This window comes from Panicum virgatum, chromosome 3K (genome assembly GCF_016808335.1).
Source record: "Panicum virgatum strain AP13 chromosome 3K, P.virgatum_v5, whole genome shotgun sequence".
Taxonomy (NCBI): Eukaryota; Viridiplantae; Streptophyta; class Magnoliopsida; order Poales; family Poaceae; genus Panicum; species Panicum virgatum.
The window spans coordinates 22,435,491-22,458,371 of record NC_053138.1 but is presented as its reverse complement, the minus strand read 5'-3'; the positions used below and the strand labels follow the sequence as shown (position 1 = coordinate 22,458,371).

The 22,881-nt window shown below is 47.7% G+C and overlaps 4 protein-coding genes and 1 pseudogene across 4 annotated transcripts; all 5 read left to right on the top strand.

The window, feature by feature from the left end:
• The first annotated feature begins 2,300 nt into the window (after window positions 1-2,300).
• Window positions 2,301-5,586, top strand: LOC120698404 (selT-like protein). Its single transcript, XM_039981980.1, has 4 exons — window positions 2,301-2,634; window positions 2,739-2,809; window positions 4,492-4,807; window positions 5,156-5,586. The coding sequence occupies exons 1-4, from the start codon at window positions 2,410-2,412 to the stop codon at window positions 5,270-5,272; spliced, it is 729 nt and encodes a 242-aa protein (XP_039837914.1). The 5' UTR covers window positions 2,301-2,409; the 3' UTR covers window positions 5,273-5,586.
• Window positions 5,587-8,451: 2,865 nt separating this feature from the next.
• On the top strand, window positions 8,452-11,907 carry LOC120700730. Its single transcript, XM_039984968.1, has 4 exons — window positions 8,452-8,463; window positions 8,753-9,810; window positions 10,404-10,487; window positions 11,559-11,907. Exons 1-3 carry the CDS (start codon window positions 8,452-8,454, stop codon window positions 10,465-10,467), a joined length of 1,134 nt encoding a protein of 377 aa, XP_039840902.1. The 3' UTR covers window positions 10,468-10,487; window positions 11,559-11,907.
• A 472-nt stretch (window positions 11,908-12,379) lies between these two features.
• On the top strand, window positions 12,380-15,602 carry LOC120698402. The gene is made up of 3 exons (XM_039981979.1): window positions 12,380-13,677; window positions 14,195-14,305; window positions 15,283-15,602. Exons 1-2 carry the CDS (start codon window positions 12,465-12,467, stop codon window positions 14,278-14,280), a joined length of 1,299 nt encoding a protein of 432 aa, XP_039837913.1. The 5' UTR covers window positions 12,380-12,464; the 3' UTR covers window positions 14,281-14,305; window positions 15,283-15,602.
• A 660-nt stretch (window positions 15,603-16,262) lies between these two features.
• On the top strand, window positions 16,263-19,826 carry LOC120698403 (annotated as a pseudogene).
• Window positions 19,827-20,298: 472 nt separating this feature from the next.
• Window positions 20,299-22,161, top strand: LOC120698401 (glucan endo-1,3-beta-glucosidase 8-like). Its single transcript, XM_039981978.1, has one exon. It carries the CDS (start codon window positions 20,576-20,578, stop codon window positions 22,031-22,033), a length of 1,458 nt encoding a protein of 485 aa, XP_039837912.1. The 5' UTR covers window positions 20,299-20,575; the 3' UTR covers window positions 22,034-22,161.
• The last annotated feature ends 720 nt before the right edge of the window (window positions 22,162-22,881 follow it).

Here is a 22,881-nt window from a genome sequence, read left to right as displayed (position 1 = left end):
GGGCGCCACCGTGTTTTTTTGGAAGCCTCTTTTCTGGGTACGGATGTAGTATCTGTTTTTGTACGCGTACACACTCACACCCCTACACACATACGTAGACCTACATCTACACACAAAAAATATGATCGCGTCCTTCCTAATATCGACAGAGCCAGTTTGGTTCTGTAGACGACGGGCACGTCGTAGACCATTATGGCAACATGCGAGGGAGGCAACATGAAGCTTCACCGACGACACTCATGTACAAGAAAACTCACGGACCCAACGCTGGCGCCGGAGCACACGACAACGAAGAAGAGAGAAGCCCGTAGTACTTTATTCCACGAACGTGACACCGACTCTCTCATCCGAGCGCCGCCGGGAAACCACACCTCATACTGCCACCGGCCCGGAGGGGAAAGAAGCAGATGGGGAAAGAAGCAGATGAAACCGAAGCCTCCATCTTCGACGCCGCCTCCGGCCACGCATACGCCAAAGGAATGCACCATGCCGTGAAAGCAGCAAACTTCCTCCAGACCCCTGGAGAAGAAGCAGCAGAGACAAAAGATCCTCCGCTCCATCAGGCCGAAACACACAGCCGAAGCGACGAGGAGAACCTCACCGGAGTTGGAACGGAGGAACAAGAGCTTCGCCGCCGAAACGCGAACCACACAAGGACGTCGGCAGCGACAAAAAGGATCCTCGCCAGAGAGGACACCGCCGGAGAGGATAGATTATTCGCCGGCGAAGTGGTGCCGCGATGGCAACCACCCCGGACAACCAGCTCCACCATGAAGATGGCGAGCAAACTTAGGCGTAGACTAGTAGCAGCTACCCTATATATAGCAGCAGTCAAATCCCCCGGCTCCCCACCCTCTCCGGCGCCAGCGCGGTCGCCGTCGCCGGAGAGGCTTGGAGCCACCGGGATCGACCCCGGAGGCAGTCACCTTTCTTGTCGCCCTCGCTCTCTCCTGTAGCGTCGAGAAGAGAGTGGAAGGGGAAAGAAGAGAGCGGGGTGTGCTGCATGGCGCCACTGTGTTTTGGTCGTATGCCTGACGTGGCCACATCTTCATTGCAAGCTGCTAGCAGTTTACTACTTCCTCTGTTTTAAATTATAGGTCGTTTGACTTTTTTAACTTCAAATTTGACCACTCGTTTTATTCAAAAAATTATACAAAGCATCACTTCTTTTGTTGTGGATTGCTTTATCAATACAAGTTCTTTAAGAATGACTTAAATTTGACTATATTTATATAAATTTTTTGAATAAGACGAGTGATCAAACTTAATGTCAAAAAAATCAAACGACCTATAATAATTTGAAATGGAGGGAGTACCATGTACGGCGTACCAGTGTTGACGTGGTGCAAAGGCGTGTCGGCCCGTTTATGCCCCAACGGAATCGAGTGGAGCTCACAGTGACGATGCAGATGTTGTATAGCCGAGACGAGATCGAATCATTGCGAGGACATTGTTCGTTTCACTTTACAATGCTTAAGTGAGGTCGCCAAAAAAGTTTACCAGGTAGTAGATTGGTACTTCCTCTATTTCAAATTATTAGTCATTTTAGTTTTTCTAGATACATCGATTCATTATATATCTTGAAAAATCAAAATGAGAGACGGAGGAGCAGTGATCAACAACATAGATATCAGTTGCTGAAGATCTCGTGAGTTTATAGACTGCTGGCCACAAGCTTGCAGAGTTGCAGTTTCGGAGAAGACTTGGTCAGTCCAAACCCCCAAAGGTCAGGCTTTTTCTAGCCAATAATTTTTCTTTGAAATAAAAATGGCCAAAAATTCCAAAGATAGCTTTCCGCGGATATAGACCAAACCTTTTAGACTTCCAGAAAGCGCAGTACGCTCAAAGCGTCAAACCACCATTCACCATTGCCTTTCACTACTCCGCCTACACGATCGGTATTCGCCTATTCGGTATCATCGCCAGGGATCAGGGAACATGAGACTCCTTTCCCTGGCACAAATGGCCATCAAGTAGACGAAGTTGCACGGTTGGTGGGCCACGGCTCATCATGGCGATCGGGGCCGGTCGAGTTGGGCTTTCACGTGTCCTCGAACCCACCGGCCCAGCCCATTCTTGACAAACGCGCAGTGACGCACGGCCTTGCACGACGCAACCCCCGATCACATCGACACGACGAATCGCGCCAGATCACAGCAGGCCGACCCCGACGCTCCGTCCGCCTCCACCGGACGGAGCACTACCACCAAACCAAAGGTGCCCGACCTTTGGAGCCCCACTGACGAACGGGACCCAAATTGCCGGTTTGGATTCGGCGAGCCCACCTGGCAGCGCGACACGGGAGGCTTCCTCCCTTGGTCTTTCTCTCCCACAACCCCCGCGTCTCGAAAGGGGCGAAGACCAGAGACGGCAAGGCAGCGAGCAGCCGAAGCCGTTCCCCGCCGCGCCATGGACCGCGCGCAGCTCCTCCTCGTCGGCCTCCCGGCCCTGCTCTTCTTCTCCGACCTCACCCACATCTTCGCGCCGCCGCCTCCCCACCTCCGCCACCCGCATCACCACCCCCCTCACCACCATCCGCACCCGCCGCACCATCCCCATCCCCACCCGCCGCACCACCATCCGCACCCGCCGCACCACCATCACCACCCCGACCCCGCCGCGGCAGCCATACAGGTGGGTCATGAACGCTACCTGCCCGGACTCCTCTCTGCGCTCGAACTGCGGCCCGATCTCCGATCTGGATGCCGAACTGACGTGTTGTTTTGATGCAATTTCAGGAGCCACGCGTGGATGGGGCTGGATTCGGCGCCACAGTTGAGCTGCAGTTCTGCGCCTCCTGCTCCTACAGGTGAGCCCGTGCCGCCAGCGTGTCTTAAGGTTACTGGTGGTTGCTTGTTTAATTGCTAAGGTTATTTCATATTTGTTGCTGGCGGATCAAATGAATGTGCGCGTAGGGCTGCTGTAGTGCATACTGAGCATTTGAATGTTGCGTGCTTGCTGCAAGCGACCATACCATGAGCAATTTGTCTTGCATGATGATAGTTATTTGGTGCTCCAATTCACCACTACCACAAGTGAATGATGGATATGTGACTGTCATTCGTTGATACATAGTTAATAACTTACTATTATGGTATTACACACAACTAAACTCTGTAGTACGTTACGGTGGTTTTGGGGAACTGGGTAAGGAAGGGATAGGCATTGATCACTCTATAGTGTTTGGATTTCCATGTCAAATTGTCAATCCTTTATGTTGAGTTTCAGCTATACTTGGTGACACCCTCTCATGGTCAGATGCTTTCCAAATTTCGCAAATCTGCACCCATAGCATCCTAGCTTGAGGTCATGTATTAGATAACATTGATGAGGGACATGCATGATTCATTTTGTGTGAGATGGTAGCATAATTCATAACAATACATGTGTGCACTAATTTACAGGCTTCCAGCTTAAGTTTAGCGGGCTCTTAACTTGTTTTCTTGTTTTTATTCTTTATGTGAATGACGTCTTCATGATGCTGCCATGGGATGGGCTATCCACTTGATAATTCGTTCAACACTCCAACGCATCTTATATGCTTTACTTTGTTGATTTTGCATGGCTTGATAATTTGGCAAACCATATCAATATAACTCTGTAAGCTCATGGTATCATTGGGAGTAGGAGAGTTGATAATTAGACAAACAGCACCCTCAAATTCATTGCTACAAAGTTTGGTGATAATAGAAAGTAGTGAGTTATTTTAAAATCCATTAAAAGTTGGCTTGTTCTGCAATCTCCTACGCCTGTATGCAACTGCATTTAGCTTTCTTGCACTTTCATCTGTAAATACCATTGTAATGTTGGAACTGTTTTGCTTTCTCCTGTCTTGTCTAGGACCTTGACCACTATAAAAAGACCATGCTACCTTAGTGGTTTGAGGAAATTCCACCGGATTGAAAATGGATTCTGTGAAATTATGGTTCTAGCTACCAGGGGAGGGAATAGTTGGCTTTGAAATTTTGTGGACCAGCAGATTGGATGAAGCAATAGTTCGCATGGAAAATTTGTGGGTTGGCCCTACAAAATAAGAGCAGTGTTTTAGGATGGTGAGTGAGGCAAAATAGAGGCTGTTTCCTGAACATATGTCCAATTTTACATGAAAGGCATCACAAAGTGACATTGTGTTCTTATTGGAAGAAAACGTAATCCAATATGTGACGTGGCTGTTGGCACCTCACTTGTTTTTTCACACAACTGAGCTAGAACTTCCCCTTCCACATCAGTACGCCTCAGTTAGTTAGACCGTGTACTGTTGCTAGCTCCATTATACGCCTCAGTAAAAGTTCTATATTTGGTTCATTATGTTTCTTCTACTTGAGTTGCCATCGATTGTATTAAAAGAACATGAAAAGACATGGGGGCAAGTAACCATCCTTATATCTAATCTCCATAGAACATCTTTTGTCCTTGAAAAGAGATGCTTAGTTCAATAGTTACCATGCTTTATGTCTACATGTTATACTGATATTTTAATCAATATTGTAGGGGAACTGCAATGACCATGAAGCGCATGTTGGAAACCTCATTTCCGGGCATTCATGTTATCTTGCATAATTATCCCCCACCCTTCCCCAAGCGTGTACTTAGCAAAGTTATCCCAATTGTACAAGTTGGAGCAGTTGCAACAATAATGGCTGGTGATCAGATTTTCCCCAGACTTGGAATGGTTCCACCTCCATGGTACTACTCACTACGCGCCAATAGATTTGGAACTATGGCAACAATCTGGCTATTTGGCAATTTTGCTCAGTCCTTTCTACAAAGCTCTGGTGCCTTCGAAGTTTACTGTAATGGAGAGCTGGTATGCCTTCTGTTTTCCTTTCTGTTGACTTACGGATTGCATTTCTGCAACCTGTGTGATGATTAATTTGCCCATTATGAAATAATGAATTAGGTCCATTTTTAGGGTTTCTTTTACTTCCATCTGAGTAAAATTTACTCTGCATTCAGTTGTTTCTTGTTGTTCATGTACTCAAAGGGCAGAGTGTTGAAGTTATAGCATGTCTGTTTTCTTCCGTATTTATTATTTTGCTTTCTAGGGAGCATTTTTTGTAGGAATAAAGCTTGATTTGTTAGGATGACTAGAGTAAGTAAAGTGGTATTAAACCTAACTGTTGCTTCTTTACCAAAATCACTCCTGATTTTTCAGGTGTTCTCAAAACTGACTGAGCAGAGGTTCCCAAGTGAGTTCGAGCTGCGTGATCTCATTGGCAGCAGATTGCCTGAGTCGCCATTTGGGAGGAATCTGGGGAAAACGTGGACATGATCCCAGAAACTGGAGCTCAGAATGCCCCATTTTCATCTGTTGCAATTTAGGTATTAGTAGGTGGTAACGTTCAGATGTTGATCTATTAAAGCTGCACAGCTTTTCTGTATTCCGGATATGTGGCTTGTATAATGGATCGCCTGGGTACCTGACGGGCTGACATCACCGTTATGTGACATGCATAAACCGCTGGGATATTAGGGGACATTGTGACCACGGACCACCTGATAACTTCTGGGCCCTTTGTAATATGCTGGAGTACTACATTGGCAACTTTGTCGGTGTGACTTTTTTACGTGCATTGTGTTTGATCACTTGTGTTCGCATGGATAAAGTGTGCAATTGGCATCGACCAAACGCAAAGCATGAAACAAAGGGTTTGCATTGCACCAGGGCCCATGGGTTACTTGGGTTAGACAGAGCGCCAGTTGACAGTCTACATTAGCGAAGTTTACATGAGGCCACAGTATGCTGCTAGGACTTCAGTGATACAGTTGGGCCGCAAGTGTTCGACAAGACCTCCGCAGGCCCAAGCAGCCCAGAACTAGATCATTTCGGCGGGAAACAGGCGATGTCGAGAAGTATTGGTCTGCCCCTCTGCCGGCAGGTCGTTCAAAATCGAAAAAACTTCTTCGTCGTCTTGTGCAGCAGAAAGATGGCAAACTTTCCCCTCCCAGCCAAGCGCTCCCAAAACTTTCCCTAGACCCGTCTCAATAGACCATCCTCACTGCATCTGGGCCCAGACGGAGAGATCTGCCTCCATCAACCGGTGGAACAACCCCACGCGCACCGACGCCGCTCGAGCTGCGCTTGCGCGCACCGTCCACCGGGTCTTCCCAAATCCCAATTGCAACCGCAAACCCCCTTTCGCTTCTCACAGAAGCCAAGCACAGCGCCGCGGCGGCTCCTCCTCTCCGAGATGCCGCTCCGGCGCATCCTTGGCCTCTCCGCCGCCGTCTCCGGCCGCCTCCGCCGCGGCTTCTCCTCGTCCGCATCGCGCCCTGCGTGGGCTATGATCCACCAGCACGCGGGGCTGTCAGACTCGAGGGCGCCTGTCACACTCGGTTTTATGAACAAAACCGAATACATAACTATATGTATAGCAGGATTAAATTTCATACATATAGAGACATCATAAGTGAATAATCAGTAACAGTATCACGTAAAAGAAAATTACAACAAATAGAAGATTATCAGAGTTATACAGCTTATCCTGAAAACGAAGACTCCAAACTTCACAGGCAATCGACTGGGGGTTGTGTACGTCTAGAACTCAGCAACATCTTCAGAAATCTTTATGCACCTTCTCCTTCTGAGCAGCAGTAAGCAAGAGTGAGTACACTTATGGTTGGTACTCAGCAAGGCCACAAGAAATAACCAGAAAATAATTTAAATCCATCTTTAAGTTTATTAATCATGTGAGGGTCCAAGCCGCTCTTGACCGTGAGCACGGCTAACCGGTTAGTTTTAACTCTGCAGAGGTTGTACACTTTCACCACAATTCGCGTAAAAGTTCCGAAGAACTTTGAACCCAACCACGCATATGTGCTGATCAGGCACAATACCACACTTCCGAGGTGTGATTGCATAGGGACGCTACGAGGCCTTTACAAAGAATTCCTATATGTATGTGTTGGTCCCTACCGTGCGGTCCCTCAGAAGACGCAGCTTCCTTCACCCGCTCCACAACACAAACTCATAACCACCAAGCGGAACAACCCCAACACAACATATAGTTCATCTAATTACTTAGCCAAGACCAGAGTCATATAGTATTGTGGTTGTACGGTTTTCTTGGGTGGTTCTCCATGTTCCAATTAAATCATCATAATACTCTTGTATATAAGCATAGATAGAAAGATGGTTAGGGTCACTTGTCTTTCTCCAACGAAAAGCTATTCTTACTGCTCTTCAGCTTTTGCTCACTTGGAACTCTTGATCTTTAATCTTCGAACAGCGATCCTTCTACTCGATGCAATCATCGGGCAAACATACAAAGCAAACAACAAGTACAACTAAGAACAATACAGCAAAACAAAAGAAAGATTTTAAAAAGAGCGTACTAAAGGATAATGCTCGCTGTTACAGTTACGAAAGCGCAAGAACGCTAAAAACGGAACTAGGGTTGAAAAGATACAACAACCGAAAGATTTATATTATAACAGAAAGAAACTATAAGTTGGATTTATTTTAATTAAGAAAAAAAATACATGTAAAGGATATTTGAAAGAAATATTCAAATTATAAATATTTCATATGAATTTATGTCACAAAGATGAAGTTGAACTTAATCAAGTTTTATTTGTAAAGTTTATGTATAACTTATATCAATTAATTATTTTACTAGCAAATAAAAGACAAGTGAGAACATCTAGGTGTAAAACTTTATGATATTTGGTTTTGAACTAAACAGGTTATATAAAAGATGCATTTAAGTTGATATTTAATCGAATTAACATTAATTAGTGAAAACCGGTATAGAGCTCTAATTTACTTTTAATTAGAAAGGCTAGTTTCAAATAGTTATTAATCAAATTAAATCTATATTTACTTTAAAACAAGATCTACGATCTAAAAGCACTACTAAACGATAGCTTACACTAAAACAAAACTAACGCAACAAGAATGAACGAAAACGGATCTAAAACGGTGAGATCGAGGGGAAACTGTTTTACCGTTTACCCATGGCAGAGATGAATCGTGGTGATGGGAATCGAAACCGGAAGGAACAGCAGATCGGTGATCAGCCTGGAACTCCTCTGGTGCGTTGTCTTGTGCTCGTAGCAAAGATCCTCAATTTGAGGGAAACAAATAAAACTCACGGCGGCAGCACAGGGGCAGAGCAGCCAGCATGCAGCACAGGGGCGCGCACGCAGGGAAGGGCTGCACAGGGGACGTGCATGCAGGAGGAGCAGAGCAGCATGCACGGCAGGCAACAGCGGCAGGGAGCAGATTGGCAGGGCGGCACAGGGCGCAGGGCGCGATGGGCAGCGGCGGCCTGGGAGGACGCACATGCAGGAGGGAAAAGAGAGAGGGCTAGGGCCGGCGGCAGCCTGCTGCAGGTGCTCAGCGCAAGGAATCAGGGGGCTCGGGTGTTTATATAGGGATGGAGAGGGGATTTTTGACTTGCGTGCCAAGAGAAGAGTCCGGTGGCGGATCGGGCTGCAGAGAAAAGAAAAATGGGCTGGGCTGTTGGTTTGGGCCGAAAAGATTTTTCCTATTTTTTTCTTTTTGCAAAAAGATTCAACAAATTTGATTTGAATTTAAACTCCACGAACTCAAATTCAAATCAAACCACAAACAATAAAACAATGCAAAGCGGTATGAATGCAAACAAACAACCTCATTTAGATTTAGAAAAACAACCAATTTTTTTAATTTATTTTTACTAAAATCCTTGTAAATAAAATGTTTGCGAAAATGAGAAAATTATTGTTTTATTTTTAATTTTAATCACATTCTGAAATCTAAAAATTTCAGGGTGTGACAGCGCCTCGCGCGTCTTTCCGGTTCGCCCAGCCCCCGTGCCTCTCCCACCTCGTTATCCCCGCCCACCTCGCCGACCCGCCCAGCCACGACCGCCGCGGCGACGACGTGTCCCTTCTCTACGGCGGCCACATCAAAACATCCAGCGGCGACGGCCTCCTCCTCCTCGCCTTCATGGACGTAACCGGCATGGCCCCCATCGTCGCCACGCGCGGCGGCACTCAGGAGCGCGAGCTGACTGCCATCAACCTGGACTGCGACATGACGCGCTTCGTCTGCAACCCCCTCAGCGGCCAGGTGTTCCGCCTCCCGGACATCGACGGCACCAAGAAGACGTCGTGGTACACGGAGATGGGCATCCTCACCCAATCTGAACGCCCGGACCGGCCGCCTGACAGGTACGCTGTCGCCGTGCTCGATGAGGACCACGATGGGGAGGGGCGGAGCTTCGTCATGCGGCGGTTTCTGTCGCAAAGAAGGGAGTGGGAGAAGCTGGTGGGCTTGCCGTCCCCGCTCCCGCTTGCACGGCGGATCATTATAGACCCCGTGGTGCTGGCCTTGGCCGGCCGGCTCTGGTGGGTCGATGCGAGCTGGGGCGTCATCTCCTCGAACCCGTTCAGCGACCAACCGGACCTCCGCTTTGTCGAGCTGCCGAGGGGCAGCGTGACAGAGCCCGTGGAGAGTCTGGAGGACTGGCGGCTACAGAGGAGGTACCGCCACATTGGGGTCAGCGAGGGGAGGCTGCGCTACGCCGAGGTGTCCAAGGAGAAGCCCTTCCTGCTCAGTTCCTTTGCCCTTGATGATGATGAAAGCGGCTGGACACTGGAACACCGGGTGGCACTTAGCCGAGTCTTCCCACATGGAGATCACTTGTCTGGGGATGATACGCCACACATCGGCGCTCTTGACCCACTGAGCGCAAGCATCATGTACCTCACAGTCGCAGAACAGTCTTTCTCCTTAGACATGAACAGGGGGAAGCTGCTTTCGTGCTCTTTTACAGGTGAAGGTACTCCCACCGTGGCTTGGATCAAGCCGAATCCCTTCTGCAGGTAATGTTTTTTTTTTCACTTGTTTTCTTCTAAGATGCATGTTTGATGCCTTGATCCATCAGGGATGTATATGTACATTAGAGAGTTGCCAGATCCGTATCTTCATTTCACATTTCCTTAAACTATGTGGTTGTGCAGGCTTGTCCATAGTAGTTCATCTCCCATGTCAATTGCTTACAAGTTTCTCAAAGTGTAGAATTTTTTTGTTGTAATCTAGCATGTTGGATCTTCAAAATGGAAATGCTAATTGTCACACAAATGAAATCCATCTAAATTTCAGTCAACATGCATAGCTAATAGCCATCTGACTCTGTTTCTAGATGAGTGTGTTGTGTATCTGTGCTAATCCAGTGGGGCTAAAAGGTGACTGAAAATCTACATATTTTGAGCCAACCAAACTGAATGCATTTTGATGCAGAAACATGGTTCTAGTTCGGGTGTATATAACCTTCATAATGTTCCATATGAGGTTGCTATGATCTTGGTCAATCTCTTTGTTTGGCTTGGCATTCAAATATCTACAATATGCAATGTATAGAAATGTATACCTTTTATTTTTTGTTGGTTTAATTGTTCAAGTCCCTTAATTGAAGGAACTTTTTCAAGCACGAAGACAGGTGCCAAAAAGACTTTATCAGACATATTGGTTCGTGTTAACAGAGACAAGAGGCATTGAGGTACAGAAGCAAACTCATCATTTGGTTCGCTCTTAAGCTAACTCATGTGTTCAATTTGTTTTCTCTTTTTACAAGATAGCGCTTTTGTGGCTTCTTACTTTTCACTGCCTGTGTGTGTATTGTGTTGGTGTCATCATTTCGGGAATGCATACTCTGAATCATAATAGGCAAGAAAATGGCTATTATCCATTAAGCACCTGAGAAATTATCCTTTTCCCCTGCAATCTTGTGGCAGCACTTTGGGGTTCACTTTCCAGGAGCACAAGTTATCCATAAGGGTTAGAGTAGAGTACACTAAAATTTATCAGTACCATGTTTCTCTCTCGACCTTCAAGCAGCTGTGCATATATAATTATTTGGGCAGCTTGGCATAATTTTTTTGAAATTTCAAAAATAATTTTGGGATAAAACAGTAGGAACTTCAAATTGGGTAAATAACAAAGCAAGTAACTAAGTATGAAACTATTTAAAGCTTAAAAGATATGTAGTCTCGTTATTTTTATGCTTTATTGTCAACTAGAATACAGGACAAATATTAAAAAGCAACACTGAATTAAATTGTACACTTGAGTCATGACATGTGATCCTGTTGTAACTTTTAAGTAGCCAAATGGCTCCCTAGGATGGAGAAAGTAAGCATACTACCATGTATGTTTTAACAAAGAATATACAAATAGGCATACGAGGTTATTCTAGCGTTCTCCTTATATATTATGCTGAACCAGCAAACATGATAAAATGGCAGCTAGAAGTTCTGTTAATGAGCTTAAAGGATGCCTAGTCTTATTATCATGATGAGCCACTGTAATCCCTTTCCTAACATATTATGAGCTACTGATCAAGCCTGAGAAAGCTTGCTATTTCATAACAAGGATCATGTTGTAATCTTCCGAATCAGGCACGAGTAAAACACAAACACGCTATATTTTTAGATTTGTACAAGTCAAGGGACTAGACGGAGTGTCATATTTTCCATTTACTTGTGTTTATGCTGAATGCACTCTTTCTCCATAGCGCTCGTTGTGTTCTTACAATATTCAAATATGTCCTAATGTCTCCCATTTGATTCAGGTTTCGACAAAACCAACTGGCATGGGCATTTTAACGAATTGGGAAGCTGATGGATGGTAGCTTGCAGAACCCTCACAGTTTACCTATTTTGTCTAGTTTTTGGAGAAATCCGGAAGAGGCTTTTGTTTTCTTTGGGCTTTTCTGTGTGCTGGGGGGCTTTTAGTTGCACGCATGATAGAACTTCAAACATCGCGGTAGAATGAGTGAGTTCAGTCAGCATGTAACTGGTCATCACAAGACTATTGGTGATGTGTTCACAGCAAGATAGCACCCTCATCTTTTCAAGTTACTAATGTCGACGCGCAGTTCTATTACTTGTTCTTTCCAAATAAAAAGTTCTATGACCTGATAGGAATCTTATTTAGGCATATCTGGTTACTCGTTCTCCGTATGGGTTAGGAGTTTTTTTTTCTCTGAAGGTTTTGAATGAAGGTTGTTGCCTCATGGCTGCACGATCAGGAGGCAGGCAGCCTGCCTAGCTGACGTCTCCTGTTTGTTCAGTTGGGCCTTTGAGGTGAGGCGAGTGGATGACAGCCATGGGCAGCCTTCAAGTTTTTTTTTTAGGACAAGCCTTCAAGTTTCGTAGGCGATGAACCGGCGGGAGACAGACGAGCCACTGCCTGACTGACATGTTGACCCCCCGGAAGAAGCCCACGCTTGTTTCACCCCGCAGCCAGACGCTAAACCAGCTGCGTGCGCCGAGTCTATTGCGAAAAACAATAAGCAGCCAAGGAGTCAAGGACCGGTGCCAGAGCTCCTGCTCCGTGACCGTGAGCGGCGAACCCCCTCGCGCGGCCCTCGCCTAGTCGTCTTCTCCGGCTCCACCGACTTGCCCTCCAAACCCTCGTCCCTCCCTCCCACCCCAGTACCCCCACCGCCATTGCCGGCCTCCTCGGCTCCCCCAAAATGCAGCTCCCGCTCCACCGCGCCATCTCCGCCCGCCTGCGCCGCGGCCTCTCCGCGGCCGCCTCGTGCCCTCAGTGGGCGATCATCGAGGAAGCGGCGCTGGTCAAATCGACGTCGCCCCGCGCGTCCCTCCAGCTCGCCAACCCTCCGTGCTTCTCCAGCCTCCTCGTCCCCGCCCACCGCATCGACCCCCTGCCCCGCCTCGACGCCGACCCCAGTAGCGTGGGCATCTTCGGCGGCGGCGTACGCGCTACGAGCGGCGACGGCCTCCTCCTCCTCCAGTTCGCGGACGGCCCCGCCACGCCTGCCGTCGTCGCCAGGGTCCGCGCCGCTCCGAAAGGCGAAAAGGTCCGCCTTGACATCGACCCCGACATCACGCGCCTCGTCTGCAACCCCCTCAGCGGCGAGATGGTTCGCCTCCCTGACATCGACGGCACGAAGAAGGTCCATACCTGGCATGCCCACGGCATCCTCACCCGATCCGCGCGCTGGCACGGGCCGCCTGACAGGTACGCCGTCGTCGAGCTCAGCGTGGACGGTGAAGGGGATAAGAGGAGCTTCGTTATGCGGCGCTTCTTCTCACAGACAGGGGAGTGGGACAAGCTCGTAGGCTTGCCTTCCCCGCTCCCGCGGCCGCGGTGGATTGACATCGACCATGAGGTGCTGGCCTTTGCTGGACGGCTGTGGTGGGTTGATCTGACCTGGGGTGCCGTCTCTGCCGATCCGTTCAGCGACCGACCTGAGCTTCGCTTTGTCGAGCTGCCGAGGGCGAGTGTGTGGCCATTGCCTGGTCCTGGCCCTGCCACGAGAACGAGCAAATTCCCGGTGCAGGGTAGGTACCGGCGCATGGGGGTCAGTGAGGGGAGGCTACGCTACGCCGAGGTGTCCCAAAAGGAGCCTTTCTTGCTAAGCTCGTATGCCCTCGACGAGGATGGCGACGGCTGGACGCTGGAGCATCAGGTGCCGCTTAGCCGAATCTGGGCCGATGCAGGAAAACAGGAAGGTACACCACGGATTGGCGTTATTGATCCACTGAACTCAAGATCCATGTGTGTTCTAATGGGAAACCATTCTCTTGCCATTGATATGGATACAAGCAAGGTAGTTGGGTGTTCAATGATAACTGGTGGAGGGCCAGAAGCATTTTTGACAGCTTTTCTCAAACCGTGTGTGCTCCCACCGTGGCTTGAATCAAGCCGGATCCCCTCTTCAGGTGATTTCTTTCACATGGACCCATGTCTTTATTTCTTTCCTATTATGTTGGTTCTAGGCTTTGTGCATAGTAGTATAGTTTTGTTCAAAGGCCACCCATAGTCTGTGAAGTACTCAGTATTTTCTTCGCCGCAATAGCAACAACCTGGTCTTTGGGGAACAATGACAACACTTCTGTCTAAATTTTTGTATAACCAGCCCTGAATTTCTACTAGATTTTCTGCACTTAATTTTCTCCAGTAACTTGTTCACTTGTCACATTGTAGCATCAAATGATTCAATTTGGAATTATGCTAAACGTCTATTTTATGATACCTTCGCACTCTGATTATTAGCACTGTTATCTAGAAGAAATGTTTCAGCATAGACACTTGATATTACTATATTAATCGGTTATGCTTTTGTTCAATGTACCAGTTTTATTTTGTCACTTCAACTATGATATGGAGCATAGGGAAATGTATACTTCCATTTATTTTTCTGTAGTAAACTTATTCAAGTCCTATATATGATTGAAGGAACACTTTCAAGGAACAAAGACAATGTTAAAAGCAAGAGTTTATCAGACATTTTAGTTCGTGTAGACAGGGTGAAGAAGAATTGAGATGAAGCATCTAATTGGTTACTTGGTACTCGTCCCTGAATCTGTCTATCAGTTATTGTCTCATCCATTCTTTTTCATCTTAAGGATACTACTGGTGACTATACTTACTATTCGCTGCCTGTATTAATTCATGCCCTCATGTCTTGAAGTGTGTACCCCAAATCATTCGCAACCAGCTTATAGAATGGCTATTTTGGTTAAGCATGAACTTGAGCAACAATTGCTTTTCTTTGGTCTTGTACTAGCATTTTAGGCACTGCACTTTTAGGGTAGAGTACACTAAACACTATCATATTCTACTTTTGAGTCTTGCAGATTATAGTTAGCATTTCATAGATTACAAACTTCAAACTGGGCCAAGAAAATATACCAAGTAACTATGTACAAAATTCTTAAAAATGTTTGCCGTGTCATCAATGTGATTTATTTGTCTCCTGTTTCTGTGAGTATAATTTTTTTATGAAAAGCAAATATACTATTATGAGCAATTAATTATGCCATCCCTATTTCTTCAAAAGTGGTCTTTTCGTATTTGTTTGCTTTGTGCTGGATCAAGAGACAAGAAATTGATAGAAAGTAAGCATACTGTTTACATTGCTTTTAAAAAATACAAAGAAGTACATGGGCTTGTGCAAGGCTACGTATACATTGAATCATGAGACATGGTTAAGTGCAAACTAGAAGTTCTATGAAGCGCATTATTGTGCAAGAGGTTAAAGGATGCCAGCCTTGACATCATGATGAGTCACTGACATTCCTTTGTCCTAGAACCTAAAATAATATCACCTGCGCATCCAACCTGAAATGATGAATGCGGCTTTATACTCGATAACAAGGATCATGGTCTACTTCTGCTGAATCAAGGCACAATAATAAAGCATAAATATGCCATCTTTCCATTCTTATGAATAAAAGGGCAAGATGGACTGTCATTGTTGTTTTCAATTTATACTGCATGTTTGCTTCATATGATTAATATGATAAATTTACTATCTGATCCAGGTTCCTTGACATCAACTGACAGAGGTGTTTTAACGAACTAGGAAGCAGATGGATTGTAGCTTGCAAACTCTTATTTGGGGAACTCTGGAGAAATTTGGGTCTATTACTCTATTGGCCCTTGCAGTTTTGTTATTTTGTCTTATCTCAGAAAAGTTTGTAAGAGGTTTGGTTTTCTTGGGTTTTTTGTTTTTCTAGTGGGCCAGGAGCTTTGCCTGCACGCGAATTCAGAAAACTGCTGTAGAACGACTCAGTTCAATCAGCATGTAACTGCCGTCGCATAACATTATCCATGCTGTGTTCAGTGCAGGCCAATGGGCTCAGTTTTTTTCCATGAAAATGGACATATGGTCGCTGACTGTTACTAAAACTTGCCAGGAATCTTACTTGTGCACCTCCACTGTTTATTCATTTTCTGGATATCCCTATGACCACAAATTATGTATGACTAACTGGTACTTCTGGGGCTTTGTTTTGTTTTATAAACCAGATAACTTGAATCAATTTGATTAGTTCATGAAAACAGCTTGCAGTTCTAGTCCCGATCTTCAACTCATTGACAGGCTACACCAGTACACCACTGCACATATATCTTCGCCTGCGGCTTGCGGGTTTCTTGCAATAGAAATGACTGATGATGGATTCATTTTCTTCACCAGAAGATCTTATTTTTGGATGTACCCGTGACCTCCCAAGCCCAGCAGGCCAGCCCAAGCAAGCAGCCCAGGGGCCTGAAGATTTTGGCGGGCAAATGATGACGTGTGCACCGGTTGATCAGCCAATCAAAACGCCGCGTTCAAAATGAACCTTCTGCAGGAAGGAAGGTGGGTAGCAAAGTTTCATAGACCAACTCCAGTAGACCACCCAGACTGCTTCCGGGTTCAGCGCAAGCGTAGGACCGGTGGAACAGTTCCACGCCAGTTTCTCCTCTCTGTCAGAGCCATCACAGTTCGGTGCACCGGGCCTTGCCATAGCAAAACCAGTCTCTCGTCAGGCACCACCGCTTTACCCTTTTCGCCGCGCCGCATCGGCCTCTCCGTGTCGGAGATGCCGTTCCGGGCCATCCTTGGCCTCTCCGCCGCCGTCTCCGGCCACCTCCGCCGCGGCCTCTCCACGGCCGCACGGCACCCTCCGTGGGCGATGATCTACCGCACCGTGCTGGTCAAATCTCCAGTTCCAGGCTCGTCGATCCAGCTTCGCGTGCCCCCGGGCGCCTCCACTCTCTTCGTCCCCGACCACCTCGTCGATCTACGGCCCCGCCCCGACCCGGACAGCGACATCGTGGCCCTCCAGTCCGGCATGGCCACCGCCACGAGCGGCGACGGCCTCCTCCTCCTCCTCTATTTCAGGGATGGCAGCGGAACGGCTCCCTTCGTCACCGCACCCGACGGCAGGCGGGGGCGCATACTGGTCGGCCTCGACTTGGATCCCGACGTCACGCGCTTCGTCTGCAACCCGCTCAGCGGCCAGGTGTTCCGCCTACCGGACATCGACGGCACGAAGAAGACCGCGTCCTGCTGCAGCGTCGGCCTCCTCACCCGCTCCGCACATGGGCAAGGGCCGCCTGACAGGTACGCTGTCGCCGAGCTCAGTGAGGATCGCGACGCGGAGAAGCGGAGCTTCGTAACGCGGCGGTTTCTCTCCCAAACTGGGGAATGGGAGAAGCTCGTGGACTTGCCGTCCCCACTCCCGCTCCCCCGGCGGATGGACATATACCCCGAGGTGCTTGCCTTCGCCGGACGGCTGTGGTGGGTTGATCTGAGCTGGGGTGCCGTCTCCGCCGACCCCTTCAGTGACCGACCTGAGCTCCGCTTTGTCGACCTTCCCAGTACCAGCGTGCAGCCGGTGCCCAGCACGATGACCGACCGTTTGGCGGCAGAACAGGTGGAGGGAGTGTTCCGGCGCATGGGGGTCAGCGAGGGGAGGTTGCGCTATGTCGAGCTGTCCCAGAAGATGCCTTTCCTGCTCAGCTCATTTGTCCTTGATGAAGAAAGCAACTGCTGTCTGCTGGACGCTGGAGAACAAGGTGGAGCTTGGCCGAATGTGGGGGGAGCGTGCAGACCCACCACCTGAGGAGCTCACCCCACGGATTGGCGTGGTCCACCCACTGAATGCGAATTTCATGTACATCACTGTAGGCAACCGTGCTCTAGCCCTAGACATGGAGATGGAAATGGTGCACGGCGAGCCTATAGATGAACCGGGGTCTGTTGTCCACACCACATTGCTCATACCATGTGTACTCCCGCCATGGCTTCAATCAAGCCGGATCCCTTGTGCAGGTATTATCTTTCACATGCTTGATTCATGAGATGTGGTTATGTGTATTAGAATTGTTAGATTCCTTACATTTTCAATTTACATCTCAGTTAAATTTACATCATGTGGTAAGAGGTTTGTGCCTAGCGGTTCGTTTAGCAGCTCGATTAGTAATATATGTATATATACATACTTCAATCATATATTTGATACAGTATAATTTTGAACCCTCATGAATGTTTGAGGATTTGTTGGAACTAGGAAGTAAAAATGTTCCAGTCTATGTTTGGGAATTTGAAATTACACTACATGATCTACATTCCATTTCCATCTTTTTATAATTTGTTTTTTCATAGACTACTAGCAAGCATGCCCGTGCGTTGCAATGGGAGAGGAAAAACTGCTCACAAGTACCTAGAAAAATAAATATTATTCAATACAATAGTATAGAGATATAATTATACTATTTTGACGGCTTATGCTGCAAATAAATACAAAGTATCAGAGGCAATAATGCAAAAAATAACTAAGTTTCAAGGAATTAAGGGGTGTTTTTGGAACTCGGAAGTAACTAAATAGGAATTAGAAAATATTGCGCCAGAGTGATGCCATCATGATGCAATAATTGAAAAACTCAAATAAATAAATACAATAGGATTCTAAATTGGGCAAGATCATATTTTATAAGAATTTGAAATTACACTACATGATCTACATTCCATTTCCATCTTTTTATAATTTGTTTTTTCATAGACTATTAGACTACCACTATTACAGATGATTTATTCTTTTAATCATTTCTGCACTTCTATGTTTGTCTGGCACTCTGGCTACTTAATATTACATTTTTTAGAGTGTAAACTTGAACAAAATATCACCATATGAACTTGTTGGCAGCAATCTGGTATATATGCTAATTGCATCACATTCGGCTGTCTGTTTAAATGCTATTGAAAACAACTATATTCCCCTAATTAATGTCAGGTATAAATTTTCTATGCTAAGTTAAATTCAATATAACCTGATCTATGTCATCGGTTTGATTGCTAGCTCAAATCCTATATTTGAATGCATGGAATTCCATTTTGCTACGACTTGTTTTGTGTTGGCATTACACCAATGGTATGTTGATTGAATGAACCTATTTCAGGCAAGAAGGAAGGTGCTGGAAACAAGACTTTGGCAGATGTTCTGGTTCGTTCAGGCAGAGACTAGGAGAGATGAAGTCTATCAGGTTATCTTTGGCCTTTGGCACTCTCTCTCCATTAATGCTTCTTATCTGATCCACTATAAGTTACGTTATATATCCAGTGTTGTTCCTTCGGTTCCAGCCTACTGCATTACTCGTATATGCACCTCTTAGACAATATAAACTTGCAAAAATATTATCTTTTAGGGTACTCATCAGCTGTCAGTTAACTAGTTTGAACTGGTTCTATTCCTGCTGTCCAATATTAGTTTGTTGGGAACAATTAGATGTTCATTGTCATGCGCTGCCTTCCTTTTAATTGAAGATATGTGTTCCTCTTGTGTTGTTTATTCGTATTTTCGTCATTGGAGTCAACAGGAGAAGGTCAAACCATTCATTAAAGATAGGCATGGAATTTTGAAGTGATCTCGCGTCACAAGGAATTTAAAAGTTACAACCTACAACGCATGATCACAATGAGTATTACCTTGAGCCGTTATAACTCATAAGAGTAAGATTGAACTAAACTTGCACTGCCTCATGGTCTTGACAATGATCCTTGGTAGTTTCTGCAACAATTAATAAATAAATGGCTTGAAACAAGCATGATATGAACAGATCAACAATTTGTCATGTTTTTTGTACAAAGTTATAGATAGTATATTATAGTATCATATTAGCTATCTTTGCTTTGTGCTTATGCTTTATTCAGAGCCAACAAAGTTGTGGTTTCGTCATATTCACACTCTTTCTTTGTAACATTCTCTGATTATTCAGGTATCATGTCTAACATGTACTGTTTGCTTTTCAGGTTTCTGGAAAAATTTAGGGTTCCTTCAGGTTCCGGAAATTGACATTCCAAAATGTTTCGTGGGATTAGTAATTCTCTTTTCTGAGGCAGCTGATACTTGATGGCAGTACAATCCAAAGCTCCTGGGTATATGTTGGCTGAAGTCTGGGCATTGTTGGCATTTGTTAATGCTCGAACTAAACTTCACTGGGAGTGTTTTTGTAAGGATAGCCAAGATCATGGATGCGGTGTCACCTTTTTTGCAAGTAGTAAAAATGAGAAAAATGCTGCGCGTTGCTTCATCCTGTAGTCAATCGTGTATTCGTGTCACCAATCTGATAACATGATGGCATGGCATGGCACATCCTTCTGTCATTTTTTTATTTCCTAGATCATCAGTGGCTCCGGCCCTGCGCCCCCGCATTGTTAGAGACATCTTGCTGCCTTCGTATGTTGGTGCTCACTCTTGTACCGCAAAGAATGCACACCAAGATAACCAATTTGTATTGTTGACAGATGGGCCTCAGCCCATCACGTAGGAGAGTCAGATCAATCCCCTCTGTCTGCAATTCGATGATGTAGATCTCTACAAATTAATGCACAGGCACTCATACTTATTCAATATTTATATCAATTTGTGCATAGCAACGCAGAAACATAATTGTCTTATCATGAAAATTTTCCATTACAATTGGTCGCTGCCTCTGACCCCCAAAACCGCCTCCACCCCCCTCATCAGACATCAGTCGTGCTCAGCCGGCCACCTCACACGGACACCGCCGGCCTCCCTCTACTCCATCGTCCCCAACCTCCCCCGGCAATCATTTCCGCCACCGTGCGCCGCCATTGAATGCTCCAGCGGCGATCCGCTTTGCTAAAGCAGCTAGACGCGGTTGTTCCACCCGCAGAAAGTGAAGCCAGCATCCATTCACTTCGTAACAGTACCCTTGCGTTATGGTGCCGGCCGGCCGGTCGGCGCTGGCCGATCCCTCCCTTTTAAGCCCGCCGGATCCGGGCGTTTCTTCCCCGGCTGTGGGAGACGAGCGCGAGGGTCTCCAATGGCGGCGTTCCGCTGCGTTCTCGCTTCGGTTCTCGTCGCGGCGGCGGCGATGGCGGCGGACGCGCTCGGGGTGAACTGGGGCACGATGTCGACGCGACGGCTGCCGCCCAAGGTGGTGGCGCGGCTGCTCGCGGACAACGGGTTCCGGAAGGTGAAGATCTTCGACGCCGACGAGCGGACCATGGCGGGGCTCGCCGGGACGGGCATCGAGACGATGGTCGCCGTGCCCAACGACCTGCTCGCCGCCGTCGCCGACTACGACCGCGCCAGGGAGTGGGTGAAGGAGAACGTCACCAGGTACGCCTTCGACGGCGGCGTCGACATCAGGTTCGTGGCCGTGGGCAACGAGCCGTTCCTCCGGGCGTACAACGGCTCGTTCGACCGCGTCACCGTGCCGGCGCTGCGAAACATCCAGCGCGCGCTCGACGAGGCCGGCCACGGCGGCAGGGTCAAGGCGACGGTCCCCGTGAACGCGGACGTGTACGATTCGCCGCCGGGCGACCCGGTGCCGTCGGCGGGGAGGTTCCGCGCCGACGTGGCCGGGGTCATGGCCGAGATGGTGCGCTTCCTCAGCCGCAGCGGCGCGCCGCTGACGGTCAACATCTACCCGTTCCTCAGCCTGTACGGGAACGACGACTTCCCGCTCGACTACGCCTTCTTCGACGGCGCCGGCAAGGCGAAGCCGGTGGTCGACGGCCGGGTCACCTACACCAACGTCTTCGACGCCAACTTCGACACCCTGGTGTCGGCGCTGAAGAGGGTCGGGTTCGGCCACCTGCCGGTCATGATCGGCGAGGTCGGCTGGCCGACGGACGGCGACCGGCACGCCACGCCGGCGCTGGCGGAGCGGTTCTACGCGGGGCTGCTCCGGCGCCTCGCGGCGAGGAAGGGCACGCCGCTCCGGCCCGGCGCGCGCATCGAGGCGTACCTGTTCGGGCTCATCGACGAGGACGCCAAGAGCGTGGCACCGGGCAACTTCGAGCGCCACTGGGGCCTCTTCACCTTCGACGGCCGGCCCAAGTTCCCCCTCGCCCTCCGCGGCGGCGGCGGGCGCCCCGCGATGCCCGTCCCGGCCAGGGGCGTCGAGTACCTGCCCCGGCGGTGGTGCGTGCTGAACCCGGACGCCGGCGACGGCGCCGCGGCCCGAGTCGCGGACAACGTCGGCTACGCGTGCGGCCGCGCCGACTGCACGGCGCTGGGGTACGGGTGCAGCTGCGGCGGCGCGCTGGACGCGCGCGGGAACGCCTCGTACGCGTTCAACGCGTACTACCAGGCGCAGGGACAGGCCGAGTCGGCGTGTGATTTCCAGGGGCTCGCCGTCGTCGTAGACGAGGACGCGTCGCGGGGCAAGTGCAACTTCAGCGTGCAGGTCGTCGGGTCGGGCGCGCCGGCGGCCGCAGCGGTGGCTGCGGGGACGGCGGCCGTGCTGGCGGCTCTGCTTCTTGTGTTGCTTTGAGCTCGCGAGGTGTCAATGCGACGGTTGTAGATTGTAGGACGTGACGGCATTAAGATGTTGTACTAAGTACTTTCGATCACATGAGATGTTTTGTGCTCATATTTGAGAGATTATCAGTTCATATGTAAGCCCTTCAAAATGAAAAAAAAAGAGAACTTGGAGTTATTTGGAACAAAAAACAACTTCATCAAAATGGCAATAATCTTCAGCAAAAAATAACTTCATTATATGGTAACTATGTTCAAAAGTCTAAGTTGCATTTGAGAATCAATGAATCATGTAGCCTGAGCATGCTCTTTATTCACGCGACAGCAACGTACTATTTTTTTTAGCGAGGACGCGCATGAATGACTATATGCCCACTGGAATTTTTTCGCATGGAAATAAGATCATGCTGATGCATGTACGCACTCAAGTCGAGTTCTTCTGTGATAATAAAATGTCTATATTTTTTTATGGTGTCAACAGCAAGACGTATATGGTGACTTCGTTAAGCTCGAGAATCTGCTGGCTTGGTCTCTCGAAGATACTCAGAGAAGTAAAGATGTGTGCGCGTATTCATAGAATTGAGTGTGTGTGCGCGTATATGGGGGTCTGTGTCTGTCCTGTGTTTCGCAAAAAAAATGACTGTAATTTCAATTATGCACATAAATTGTAATTCTAATATTTTTTTGCTATAACTAACAAAATAGGATCTCACTCTGTTTTCTTTGCCTATTAGGGAAGGATTATATTTGCTTCCCTTAATTAATTGGTCAAATAATTGAGTAATGGGCTAAAAGTGTCTAGGCGGAAGAGGTTAAAGTGCTTGAATATTTCTAAAAATATTTAACTGGATATTTTGGAAA

Bases quoted from the DNA above. Each gene is read 5' to 3' on its own strand.
- LOC120698404 (XM_039981980.1), top strand. From the start codon at position 2,410: ATGGACCGCGCGCAGCTCCTCCTCGTCGGCCTCCCGGCCCTGCTCTTC. The intron at 2,635-2,738 runs GTGGGTCATGAA...ATGCAATTTCAG, and splicing joins CCGCCGCGGCAGCCATACAG to GAGCCACGCGTGGATGGGGC. The intron at 4,808-5,155 runs GTATGCCTTCTG...CTGATTTTTCAG, and splicing joins TTTACTGTAATGGAGAGCTG to GTGTTCTCAAAACTGACTGA.
- LOC120700730 (XM_039984968.1), top strand. The intron at 9,811-10,403 runs GTAATGTTTTTT...CCTTAATTGAAG, and splicing joins AAGCCGAATCCCTTCTGCAG to GAACTTTTTCAAGCACGAAG.
- LOC120698402 (XM_039981979.1), top strand. From the start codon at position 12,465: ATGCAGCTCCCGCTCCACCGCGCCATCTCCGCCCGCCTGCGCCGCGGC. The intron at 13,678-14,194 runs GTGATTTCTTTC...ATATGATTGAAG, and splicing joins AAGCCGGATCCCCTCTTCAG to GAACACTTTCAAGGAACAAA.
- LOC120698401 (XM_039981978.1), top strand. From the start codon at position 20,576: ATGGCGGCGTTCCGCTGCGTTCTCGCTTCGGTTCTCGTCGCGGCGGCG.